Raw genomic sequence first — 12,416 nt, 5'->3', positions numbered from 1 at the left:
TCGTTTATTTTAGTGATTTTAAAGATAATATCATTCCATAGGTTAAAGGAAGCTGGATCGTTATATTTTATTCAATCAACTAATATTGATTAGCTGCTTACTATAGGGTACGACATCAGTTACTATTCTCTAGTCTAATTTATATTGCTAAATACAAACTGACCTATTGTAGGATCCATACCATATTTGTAACCAGTCGTTATCGACTGATTTACTCACTGAGTGACTGGTTAGTATCTGCATCCCAGAGTTGACATTCACTTCGGGACTCGAATCCAGTACCATTCGCTACAAACACCATCGTTTTATCCACTTAGTTACTGAATCCTGTTAACCACTTGCTTGTGCAATGGGGTGAAGTTTAAATTCATTTTGTATTGTTTATTTTAATGTTCCGATTGATGTTTAGGACTGCAATTGATCAGTCTCTTTTCGGCATATATGCATCCTGTGTGGATTTACTCGATATTACATTAACTTACAAGCATTATAAGCAAAGATGGATAGTGATTAGCAGTGGAATTCAGGAATTTATGTAAATATTGGTTTGAAAAATGGAACCTATAGATAAAGAATAATCTTTGTCATGTTATCTTAATCCTATCTAGTTGTGATTTATCAAACGAATGAAAGTTTTTCTATATTTAACTACTGAACAGAATTTATGAATTCTATCTTCTTTCATAATCTGGTGTGATATTTAAAGATTTGACTTTGTGATACCATAAATTGTTGTCAATATTTAATTATTGTGACTTTATTTCACACACACACACACACACAGAGAGAGACACAAAATATCATCGTCATAACAATAAAGATCAGACTTAAAGTGTAGTGTAGAGAAATTTTCATACCGTTTGTATATACACATACATATCTATGTGTATATATATAAGACAGTATAGTCGAATATATAGATAGATACAGGGAAATAAAAAGATAAGGCATTGATGTTTGGCTATTCAAACGATAACACCATAGATGGATATGTGCTTATTTATATGTTGGCGTTGTTGCTTCTACCATTATGGATGTTGTTAGTTTAAATTCTAAAATTCCATTTATCAAATCTGTCAAAATTAAACTATTTTACACAAGAGACTATCACAATGTTGTTTAACTTATATGAAATTTCTATACACATAAACAGGAATTGGTCATGTATGGCTGTAAGTGTATATATATATATATGTGTGTATCGGTATGGTCCCCTTTCATTTTCACCTGTGATGGTTATTCTTAGTATCATATAATTTCTTTTTCAAAAAAAATCATTCCTTATTGCTTCTGCCTTTGCATAGGTATTTACGTATGCGTATGCGTATACATGTAGGTTATAGAAAGAAATTCATCATGATAATACATAATTTTTTCCCTTTCGGTTTCCCTTATTCTTTTCTGTCTTCCTATGTAGTAAACAATGCTAAATTTTGTTTGTTTGTTTCATCGTTCATTAGCTTATATATGTCTATTCAAATCTGTTGTATTTCCGCTTGAAAATAGTAGTAGTAATATTAGTTATTATTAATATATGATAACTTGTTCTCATAACTTGTTCATCTAGTCACGTTAATTTAGCTACTAACGGAATAAAAAGGTGAAATTAGTTTCATAAAATTTCTTTCTTAATTTTTCATCCTACCGATACAGAATAACATAGTGTCCTTGTGTGTGTGTGTGTATGTATGTGTATATATGTATGTGCATGTATTTGTCACAAAGGTAACACATAAAAACAAAGTCACAAAAAGACAGAAGGCTAGAGCAATAACAAATATCGACACTTCCACTTATTTATTTATTTATTTCGATCTTATTCTAAATAGGATTGGCGCGTTTCCATTTCCTTGTTTACTGTTATAATTTCTTCCCATTGCGTTCTTTTCCGATGATCTTATGTCAAGATAATTCGTTTTTCTACCAAAATTTTCCTGGTTAACATTCTTTTCAAGTTAAAACCCTATTATATATGTATATATCCATATATATCCATAAAGCTATTGATCATTTATCTTCTGATGCTCTCTCTCTCTTTTCCCTCTTTCATTTCTACCTTCCCTCACCTTTCTTTTCTTCATATCCATTAGTTTCTATCATTATTTTCCACGCTCTTTCTGTCGTGTTTTTTTTTCTATTTTTCATTCATTCTATAGGCATTATTATTGTGTTTTGCCTGACTTTTTTGCTACTGTAATCGATCAGTTCTTGGTGTTCCTTAGAATCAAAAGAAATATACCTTAGAGATAAATAATATTTAGACTTAAAAACATAGAGGTTAGGGTTGGAGGTGGGAAATGTGGAAAACTACAAGATATAGAAACAAACAAACTACTAGGCAAAAAAACCAACAAAACAATCTAAAGAGTTTCATTCTAAGTAATTTAAGATACCAAAAACAATTTGAAATTATGATCAGTGAAAGAAAATCTCTTTTATTGATACAATCATTACTAAGAAAATAAAGATTTATGTTTAACAATAAACATACATGGATATAGGATCTAAGATTTGTGGGGGGTTTTGGATTCACCATTATGAATGTGTTAGGGGGACTACGTGGTTTATATAATAAGTATGTACTTGAAATAAGATTTTTGAAAAATGTATTTTTTAAATGTGACACTTTAAAATCTAAGAACGAGAACCTCTTTTTTGAATATCTGCAATAATACAATGCTAGGATGATCACTGACTTCTAAAGTCCGTTTAAACATCAAATATCAACTGTCTTTTCTAATCTTTGATATTGATCATTCATTCAATCAGATCATTGTTGATAATTGATGGAATTCAGAATTTTTTTAAAATTGGACACAACTGTGTATCAGAATGAATGGATGAATGAAATGAGATATGCTGACATTGGTTGATTGTCAGGGGTGTTTTTCTTTTTTCTTTTTTGAATAATGATCATCATGATATGACGTGTGGTTTATCATAAAAGAGGACTCTTCGTTGAATCAATCTTTCTTATTTAATTATCATAAGTTGATAGTATCTTCAGAAATTTTATTTATTTAAACACATAAACATTGATACAAGGAGGCACCAAACAGATATGGGCCACATAAATCGAATGATTTATGTGACGGTTGGAATACTGTCCGGGTGCCCAAACCGAAGCAGTTGGTTTTGTTAGGTGGCCACACCCCGAGCCTTTGACCTGAAGGTCTGATCCACAAGGCAGTGGAGCAACGTAAGGAGATACAGTCCCATGGTAGCTAGTGACGAACGATTGGTTCATACACCATTTATTCCTTCAGTATCTTGGAGCCCATGTGCACCACTGGTTTGGAATCAGGGTTTTCCAACTCCTCTAGATGGAATTTCCATGTCCACCAACCCGGTTAAAGCGCCAGACATTCGTTTTTCGTCCTCTCATTTTCGTAAACAACACTCATGCTGTGAGAAGGCAGTGAGTAGGACTTCCCTGGCAGAGGCTATATACGCGTGGCCATATGAGAGCATTTCGAGAGGGGGGAGCTGACTATTCCCACTCTGGGTCGTACCAGGGCATTTGTGGGCGTTTCACTTTATTGAAATTCAGGGTTATAATCGATCATGACAACAAAGAATTGATTAGTCAAAGTACTGAATTTCGACAAGGAGTAATTACAAACCATTACTAATACTTAGTAACTATGTTGAACATTTTGTTACGGGCATAATAACATTCTATTATAAATGATCAAAAATGAATAAGTGTATTTCATATTAGTTTCATGAATTGTGTATTTTGTTTTGAAATCACCATATGGTAATAATTTAACTATTAAAAATAATTACGTAATGAAGAAATTGGTCATTTGATTGGATTACCATTTAAATCGATATATTTTCATTGGAAAAAATAACTAATATATATTCCATCCCCCCCTTTACTTCCAAAAAATCTCATTAATATTCGTATATTCATTGATAGAACAACAGTTTCATGTTAGTTTGGAACGGGGTTATCTGGTGAATACAAACTATTTGGTTAGTAATTTCACTGGTTGAAATCATGAGTCAATTGAAGCTAGACCACCATGGAAAACCTGGAAGCACTGGACGGCCGTTTCGTCCTAGTATGAGACTCCTCAGCAACGCGCTTCCACGATCCCGCACCCCACGAGATTCGAACCCAGGATCTATCAGTCTCGCGCCAGGCGCTTAACCAACTAGACCACTGGTTAGTACTCACATTATAGTCGTAATTCAATCGTTCAAGAATGAAAACTGATATAGGTCAAAATAGGTTGCAATCGTATGAAAGTGTGCTTTGTCGTCATTGTTACCTAAATTTTAGGCTACAATTTTGCTTTATACATTTTTCTTTTCTTATTTAGTTACTTTATTTTCAACCTTAATCTCTTTATAAATTTGGTTATTTATTCTCTGAAGAAGTGACTTACACTAAGCCACGAAACGTCAGAAAATCCAATTTTCTACTCATTGGGATATTACAAATATATTATTTTTATTTATAACAATCAACCCAATGCTCAATTTATTCGAAATTATCAAATCAAACCTTGGTAATGACACCTACTTAATCTCTTTGTTTAGTTTTTATTTTTCATTAGTACTAACATTTTTATTAGTTCAATTTCTTAATTAAAAATATCGTTTGTTTTATTTGACTGTGTTGTTGTTGTGAACTAATATACATCTGTACCAGGATTTATCTGACTGTCAACCAAAAAGAAGCAATAATCTACTCTGTATATTCATTTATGGTTATGAAATATGATCCATGGAATTAGAAGACATGATTCAGGTTTTTAATTATCCTTGTCTTCAAAACATTCCTTATGCATTGTTAAACAATTGAATAAGTAATTATAAGGTTAAATATAGAGTACAACATAAATTTGGTTAGTTGATTGATAAGATTTTGGATCTTCATCATTAGATACGGGTTGAGACATGATTTATATATCTTGAACTACCACATACTTCGAGGTGAATAAATTAGTTAGTTTAGAAGTAAACTAGAAGTAGTCAAGTCAAAACATGTGCATCGATTTATAATGTCATCATCTATTTGCTTGATCCATGTTAATAGATTAAGACAACCTAGTTGAGTTTCATGTGGCTTTTTCACAAGTTTATAATGTGAAAAAGATTTTTACCATTATGGAATAGTAATAGATCATTGTTTCATTCTAGTTTTATACACTTCAGTTAGTATATCATCATAATTCTCCCAAGAAGGTAATTATAAACCATAGAATAAACTTTAAATCTTCCGGTGAACTCCATATTATTGATCATAATAAGTCAATATTATCAAATTTTATTAATTACCTTTTTTATATAGGTCAACTATTTATGTAGGTCTTAAAATAGACTAATTCAGACGTCTATCTAGTTATTTTCTTTCTTTTTCTTTTTTAAACAAAATAAAATTAGAAAGGGTTAAATTGTAATGGAATGATAACAAAAGAGTAGAATCTTAATTAGTTACGAAAATTATTCAATATAAATTCTAGTCAATTACTGTTTTTAATGGAGTGTAGCGATAAATAAATCCCAAGAATAAGTAACTCTGTAAGCCCCTAAATTCCCTGGTACGGCTGAGAGTGGGGAGAATCTGCTCTCCCTTTCGAAATGCTCTCACATGGCCACGCGTATATAGCCTCTGCCAGGGAAGTCCTACTCACTGCCTTCTCACAGCATGAGTGTTGTTTACGAAAATGAGAGGACGAAAAACGAATGTCTGGCGCTTTAACCGGGTTGGTGGACATGGAAATTCCATCTAGAGGAGTTGGAAAACCCTGATTCCAAACCAGTGGTGCACATGGGCTCCAAGATACTGAAGGAATAAATGGTGTATGAACCAATCGTTCGTCACTAGCTACCATGGGACTGTATCTCCTTACGTTGCTTCACTGCCTTGTGGATCAGACCTTCAGGTCAAAGGCTCGGGGTGTGGCCACCTAACAAAACCATCTGCTTCGGTTTGGGCACCAGAGCAGTATCATAGCCCTCACACATATCAAATGAGATCTGTGTGGCGCATATGTATTTGGTGCCTCCTTGTACCAATATCTATATGTTAAAATAAAAATAAATAAAACTTCGACATTGAATGCTGACCACATTAGTTTTAATGGACTCACCTAATTGAAGGCGCTCGGTCATGCATCCGCATCAGATCACAAGGGGGAACGCCATGCTCAACATTCCCTGCAATCACTAGCCAGATTAGACCAGACGATCCTCAATATATTGATAGCCTACAAATATATCTTCGAATCTTCTCGCTTATGTCTTTTGATTTCACTTGGCGGGCACGATTCATATTAGAAGGTGTTACTGGTTAAAGTGTTGTCAAACTACAATTACCTGTGGCATCATCAGGAGTAACTATAACAATCTGTAAATGATATTTAAGTGATATTAAAGTGCTCTTAGGAAACTTCAACCAATGAAAAGGATTATAAAGTAGTGTGGCAAATTAAGATTATGATTAACGGTTTGAAATGAATGTTAGAGTTTATTATCATACATTAATATTATACCAGAATGTTATGGATGATTGTATTTCTCATCTGTATTGAGGAGGTACAATCTCAAATCTGATCAGTTAATTTATAAATGATTATTTTACCCTATATACTGAGTAGGTTTGAGAGGAAAAATCGAATTATTTTAGATATCATTTCATTTATAGTAAAAGAATAATATACAACCATCATATTGGCATATTTTTTCATCTTAATTAGCAGTTGAATTCACGAGTCAATTTAAGGGTAGACCACCATTGAACATCTGGTAGCAGTGGATGGCCTGTTCGTTCAAATATGGTGTAGTGTCGGTTACTATGTTAAGCTCATATAACTTATTTTAACTTCTGGATAGGCCAATTTATCCATTATACTTGAGTCACGTTTTGACCTTGTTAATTATTCACTTATCAACCTTGACTGTTTTTATATAAACAAGAGTATGCGTATGCACTTCTTATCCTATTTATCACATGTTTGTAACTTATTTTTATGTGGCTATAACTATTGATTCACGCTTGATTGAATTGAGTTGGTTCACACGCCCTCTCCACTACGCGCCCTTTTGTTTCGCTCAACTCGCTGCAATTCTCTGATTGTCTGTTTCAATCAACGATTGTATAAATTATACATATTCGGATTTCATTCTCGTACTTGACTTATTTAATTCCATTATTCACCAAAATGATTTAAGTCGATGATCATATACGAGAATTGGCGATATGTATATTTCATTCGATCTAACTGGAGTCCGATCTCGGGCCACTCCTCAGTAGTGCAGAACTGTGGATGCACATTACTCAGACGAAACAGCCATCCAATGCATCCAGATATTCAATGGTGATCTAATTTAGATTGACTCGTGAATACACCTGCTAATATCTCTATAAATCCTCATACTGATAATCCTAATTAAGTCAGTCATTAATAATGACATATATATACAAGTAGACGTTTACAATGGTTTAAATGAACAAACTGTATATCAACATAATCGGAATAAATAAGTTAAAATCTATTCCATAAATTATTACAAGTGATAGATGAATAGTTAAAGTGTGAATTAAACATTCAACTAATAAATATACAGTAATGAATTAAAATCCCATTACATATACATATTACACCTCGATTTGACTAGTCTAATCAATATAACTAGTTATTACATAAACAATAAGTGTACAATATCAAAGATATAAAACATATACCTAACATATGCATAACGATATTCAATTTGATTACACCGGTAAGTTATTATTATTATTCACCTAGAAATTATTCATCTATTTAGTTGACTGATCATTCTCTCTCCCTCTCCTTCTGCCTCTCTCTCACATATATCACTATGACGTGTAGCCTGTCACATTAAGAGTTGATATTGATGACGCTAATTCAAATTAATGATGATGATGATGGTGGTATTTCCATTTGACATATCGATTCATTCAAAATATAGGGAGAATGAGAAAAATGTAATTATTTAATTATTCATACAATTAAGTGAATAAACAGTCAGTTAATTAGTTAGTTGACTGTTTAATTAATGAATATATAACGGAATCAAATAAATATGTAAACATTGATGATCGAATACTGAATTTTTAATGAGAGGCTGCGAAATTTCATGGATTGGTTGAGGTTGGACATTAACACCATTGGATGCCAGCTCAATGGTCCATTAGGTCAAACGTTCGCGCGCGAGATTGAAGCTCTGGGTTCGAATCTCGCGAACGGGATTGTGGATGCGCACTGCTGAGGAGTCCCACAATAGGACGAAACGGCCATACAGTGCTTTCAGGTTTTCAATCAGTTCATGATCCCAATCAGAAAATAACAATCTCCACAACCCCCATACTGATAAAAAATAGAATAATTCAATGATATTTGTTTAAGTAGAGTAGTTAATTGTAATGTTTACTATCCATTAGTAGTCAGTCTGTTGATGACTGTTGCTATTTATATGTTTACTAAGTATGGAGTGACTAACAGATTTATGTATATGTATTTTCTTGCAAAAATAATAAAATTAGATAGTGTTGATGACATCCATCATAAAAAGCACTCAAGCTTATTATCTTCGAAAACCTGAAAGGAATGGACATATCTTGAGTTCTTGTGTGGAACAGCTCCTTAATGTACATCTGTAACCGTGGTATTTATATTGGAAAGTAAATCTGAATAGTGTAGACTAATAGCCCAACTGAACCATTTAATGAAATTGTCATAATTTTATACAATAAGAGCTATGAATTTCGTTGACTTACAACCATAAGCTCAAGTGTTCGAATCTCATTCCACCTTGTTTGATTTATGTAGATAAATAGTATTATAATGGTTCTGTCGGTTCAAATAAGCAAAATGAATGACTGAAAGTAAAGTATATTAATATCACTTTTTCGAGGAATATATATCTCTACTCCCATTCTATACAGATTAAGATCTATAAGTAACCGGATACATTATACCTTTTAAGCATAACTTTATATTACTAGTGTGTGTAATTTAGTAAATTCGTCTTTAAAACAAAGAAAATTAATTCATTGTTACCATTCAATAATCAGTAAACATTAATTACAAATTGATATCAGCAAAATATTACCATTAAACTGTGGGCAGCTACGGTAATACGCATTTCCAACCTTTAAATTTTGATAATCATTTATTCATGTAAATTACTTTTGAAAACATAGTTAACATATTTTGCTTTGATTGAGATCATGACCACCATTGGAAACCTGAAAGCACTGAACAGCCATCTCATCCTAGTATGAGTCTTTAGTTGCCCGTGGATCTGACTCCATTTAGACTGTATGATTGTTTGTTATCACCTATCCTCGTATACAATCATCGACTTAAATCACGTTAGTCAATAATGGAATTTAGACAGGTCAATTAACATGAATGGCTTTTGAATACATATATTTTGTATGCAAAGGGAATGTAATGGAACAAAGCAAAATGCCGCGCAGTGGAGATGGCTGGTAAGCCAACTCATTTTTAGCCAGGCGTTACTCAATATTTATAGGCAGACAAAATAAACTACAGACATGTGATGAGACATGGGATATGAAGTGTACACACATATACGCTCATATGAAAACAGTCAAGACTGATAAGCGGATAATTAACAAGGTCAAAATATGACTCAAGTAGAATGAATAGATTGAACTGTCCGAAAGTTAGAATAAAGTATATGGGCTTAACATAATAACTGACACTACAAGTCACCTTAACTATTCGCATCCATGATCCCACACTTTGGATTCTAACCCAGGAACTTCGGTTTCACATGTGAACGCTTTACTTCTAGATCAATGATGATTAACATATAATAACATGATCAAATGTTAAAAATGATTCGATTTAATATTCATTTTGTCATCTACGTATACTGGATAAAACTGTAAAAACAATTAATCAGTTTATATTTATTAACTTAAATTAAATATTTACCGACTATAAATAACAAACAATTTACGTCTTATCCTTTAAGTTATGTAATGTATACACTCAGTTGAATGATATATATGTATTCACTTATGTGTGTGAGATTGATCATTCTTTCTTCATAAATGTGAAATATCTTGCATTTTCGAGTATTACTCTGTATATCACATTATAATGCTCATTGAGCATTTCATTCGAATCATTTAAAATTATCTACAGATTATCTTCTATGAACACACCATTATAGTACACTTCAACTTATCGGATATGAAGATTAAAGATAGGAATGAAATATTCAATGTAATCTATACTCTTATGTGAAGTACTCATCAACTGAATGTATGGAAAAAGTGTATGTAATTACTTGATTCAACAGATATATTAATGGTTTCAATTGTTGAAATCATAAGTCAATTAAAGCTAAACCACTATAGAAAACCTGAAAGCACTGGACGGCTGTTTCGTCCTAGTATGGGACTTCTCAGCAGTGTGCATCCACAGCTCCGTCCCCCCCACACGAGATTCGAGTTCAGAAACTATCAGTTTCGCGCGCAAGCGCTTAACTTTTAAATATATTAACGATTGAGCAACGGATAAATTACAAATTTACAAACACATAACCTATTGCATAATATTTTATTTTATTTTCCAAAGCTACAATGATATTTATGTGTGTATGTGTGTTGTTTTTAATTATCTAAAAGTTTTATGGCGCTCTTTTTTTTCTTTCTTACACTTAACAATATTTGTTATTTGTGTTGTCGACGAAAAATAAAATACAATTAACTTTTAATTCAATTCATCTTTGTTTATTGTATATCGTTTTTGGGTAAAGTGAATAGATATTGTGTGTAAGTTGTTTAGGTAATTGTTTACACACACACACAAGCACACACATATATATACACATAGATAGAGATATATATATATACGTATGGGTAGGTGAGTACGTATGTTTACATGAGTGTCTAGTAACAAAATATGCTCATCACTATGAAATAGTTATGATTTATCATTTATATTAGAAATGAGTGAATGTGACGGTGTATTTTGTTATAGATTTTCATCTAGAATGACATAGATATTTATTTATTTAGAAAAACAATTTCAAAGTGAAAACCAACTAGATAGTTATGTTTACTTGAACTATGAAGTGATTCACACACACACACACACATGCACACATATATACACTCTATTTGTCTATCTTAAATGAATATTGACGGAACCAATTATTCAATGATAAGTAGATCATTCCATAAATCATAATAGGCTTTGAAACTATTCGATGTTTTCTCTCCTTATTTAAGTAGTATTTCTTAACTATTCAAATTAAAGAAAAAAACCATCAACTTATAATTTATTGTTTATTCATTTCTTTATTAGACATCCATTATTTCCATTACTGGCATTAATCTTTGAAAAATGTGAATTAGCCACATGTACACCACGAGATCCAATGTCAGCTGCTGCAGCTGCTGCTTCAGCTTCCGGTAATACAAACACAGGTAATATGGAAGTATGGTCATCTGAATCGTTTAATGAAGATATTATTGTATTTGCGAAAGAAGTAAGTTCATGGTTAATAATTAACAAATTTATTCATTATTCTGTTGAATATTCCAGGTATTACTACTTGGTATCTTTAAAAATGTATTGTTAACGTTTCCTGTTTATTAGTTTACTAGAATCCAAGCTGTGTTTTTTTTTTTTGCCTAAGGACGATGGTTGATAGGACAAGAACTTTTAATGAATACATTCTCAATTTGATTCCATTCTTTAATACGTTGGTGGGGGGGGGTATTGAAATTTATAATTGTACATCACAAACTAACTTTAGAGATATATATACACTATACTGATGAATCTATATATTAGGACAAAATTGTTATGTAATCTTTAAGAATATGTAATAGTTGTCTAATAAAAGTCAATTCTTGATGTACAACTGATATTAAATACTCAATCATTTTATGAAGTAAATGAACCTTGTTACCATGTTTGTTTCCTTATTTTCCATTTATCATTCAACTTATTACTTTTATTTACTCGTATACATATATACATATGTCCATACACACACAAAAACAAACAAACGGATTTTAACTTTAATTGAAGAGACTGTTTCAATTTCTAGGGTTCAGTTTATCAATTATTTCAGTTAGTAGTTAATATGACTTAATTAATTAATGATTATTTTGCTTTATGTATACACAACTGTATACATTGTACACTCACACAAACTCAACACACTGATATATATATATTTATATGCATTTGTTCATATGGTAATCACAGAAATATATCCGTTCACTTATCTCTTAGAGCTATCGGTAAGAAACAGAGAGAAAGAGAGGGAAACTGTAAAGTTGACATCTGTTCTATTTTGTTTTCTTTTCTTTTTCGGTGATCTGTCATTATTACGTTGTTGTGTTCCGAAAAAAAAAAGATATTCTAGTTGATATCACTATCCAT

The 12,416-nt window shown here is 31.9% G+C and overlaps 1 protein-coding gene across 1 annotated transcript in view; it reads left to right on the top strand.

The window, feature by feature from the left end:
- Positions 1-12,416, top strand: part of MEIS2 (Homeobox protein Meis2) — an 83,878-nt gene that overhangs the window by 29,770 nt on the left and 41,692 nt on the right. The window contains exon 3 of the mRNA XM_051214170.1: positions 11,328-11,511. Within this exon, the coding sequence (XP_051067321.1) occupies positions 11,328-11,511 (184 nt within the window). The remainder of the gene's footprint in view (positions 1-11,327; positions 11,512-12,416) is intronic.

The sequence above is a fragment of the Schistosoma haematobium genome, chromosome 2 (genome assembly GCF_000699445.3).
Source record: "Schistosoma haematobium chromosome 2, whole genome shotgun sequence".
Taxonomy (NCBI): Eukaryota; Metazoa; Platyhelminthes; class Trematoda; order Strigeidida; family Schistosomatidae; genus Schistosoma; species Schistosoma haematobium.
The sequence above is the reverse complement of the archived record's forward strand: the minus strand, read 5'-3'. Positions and strand labels throughout refer to the sequence as shown.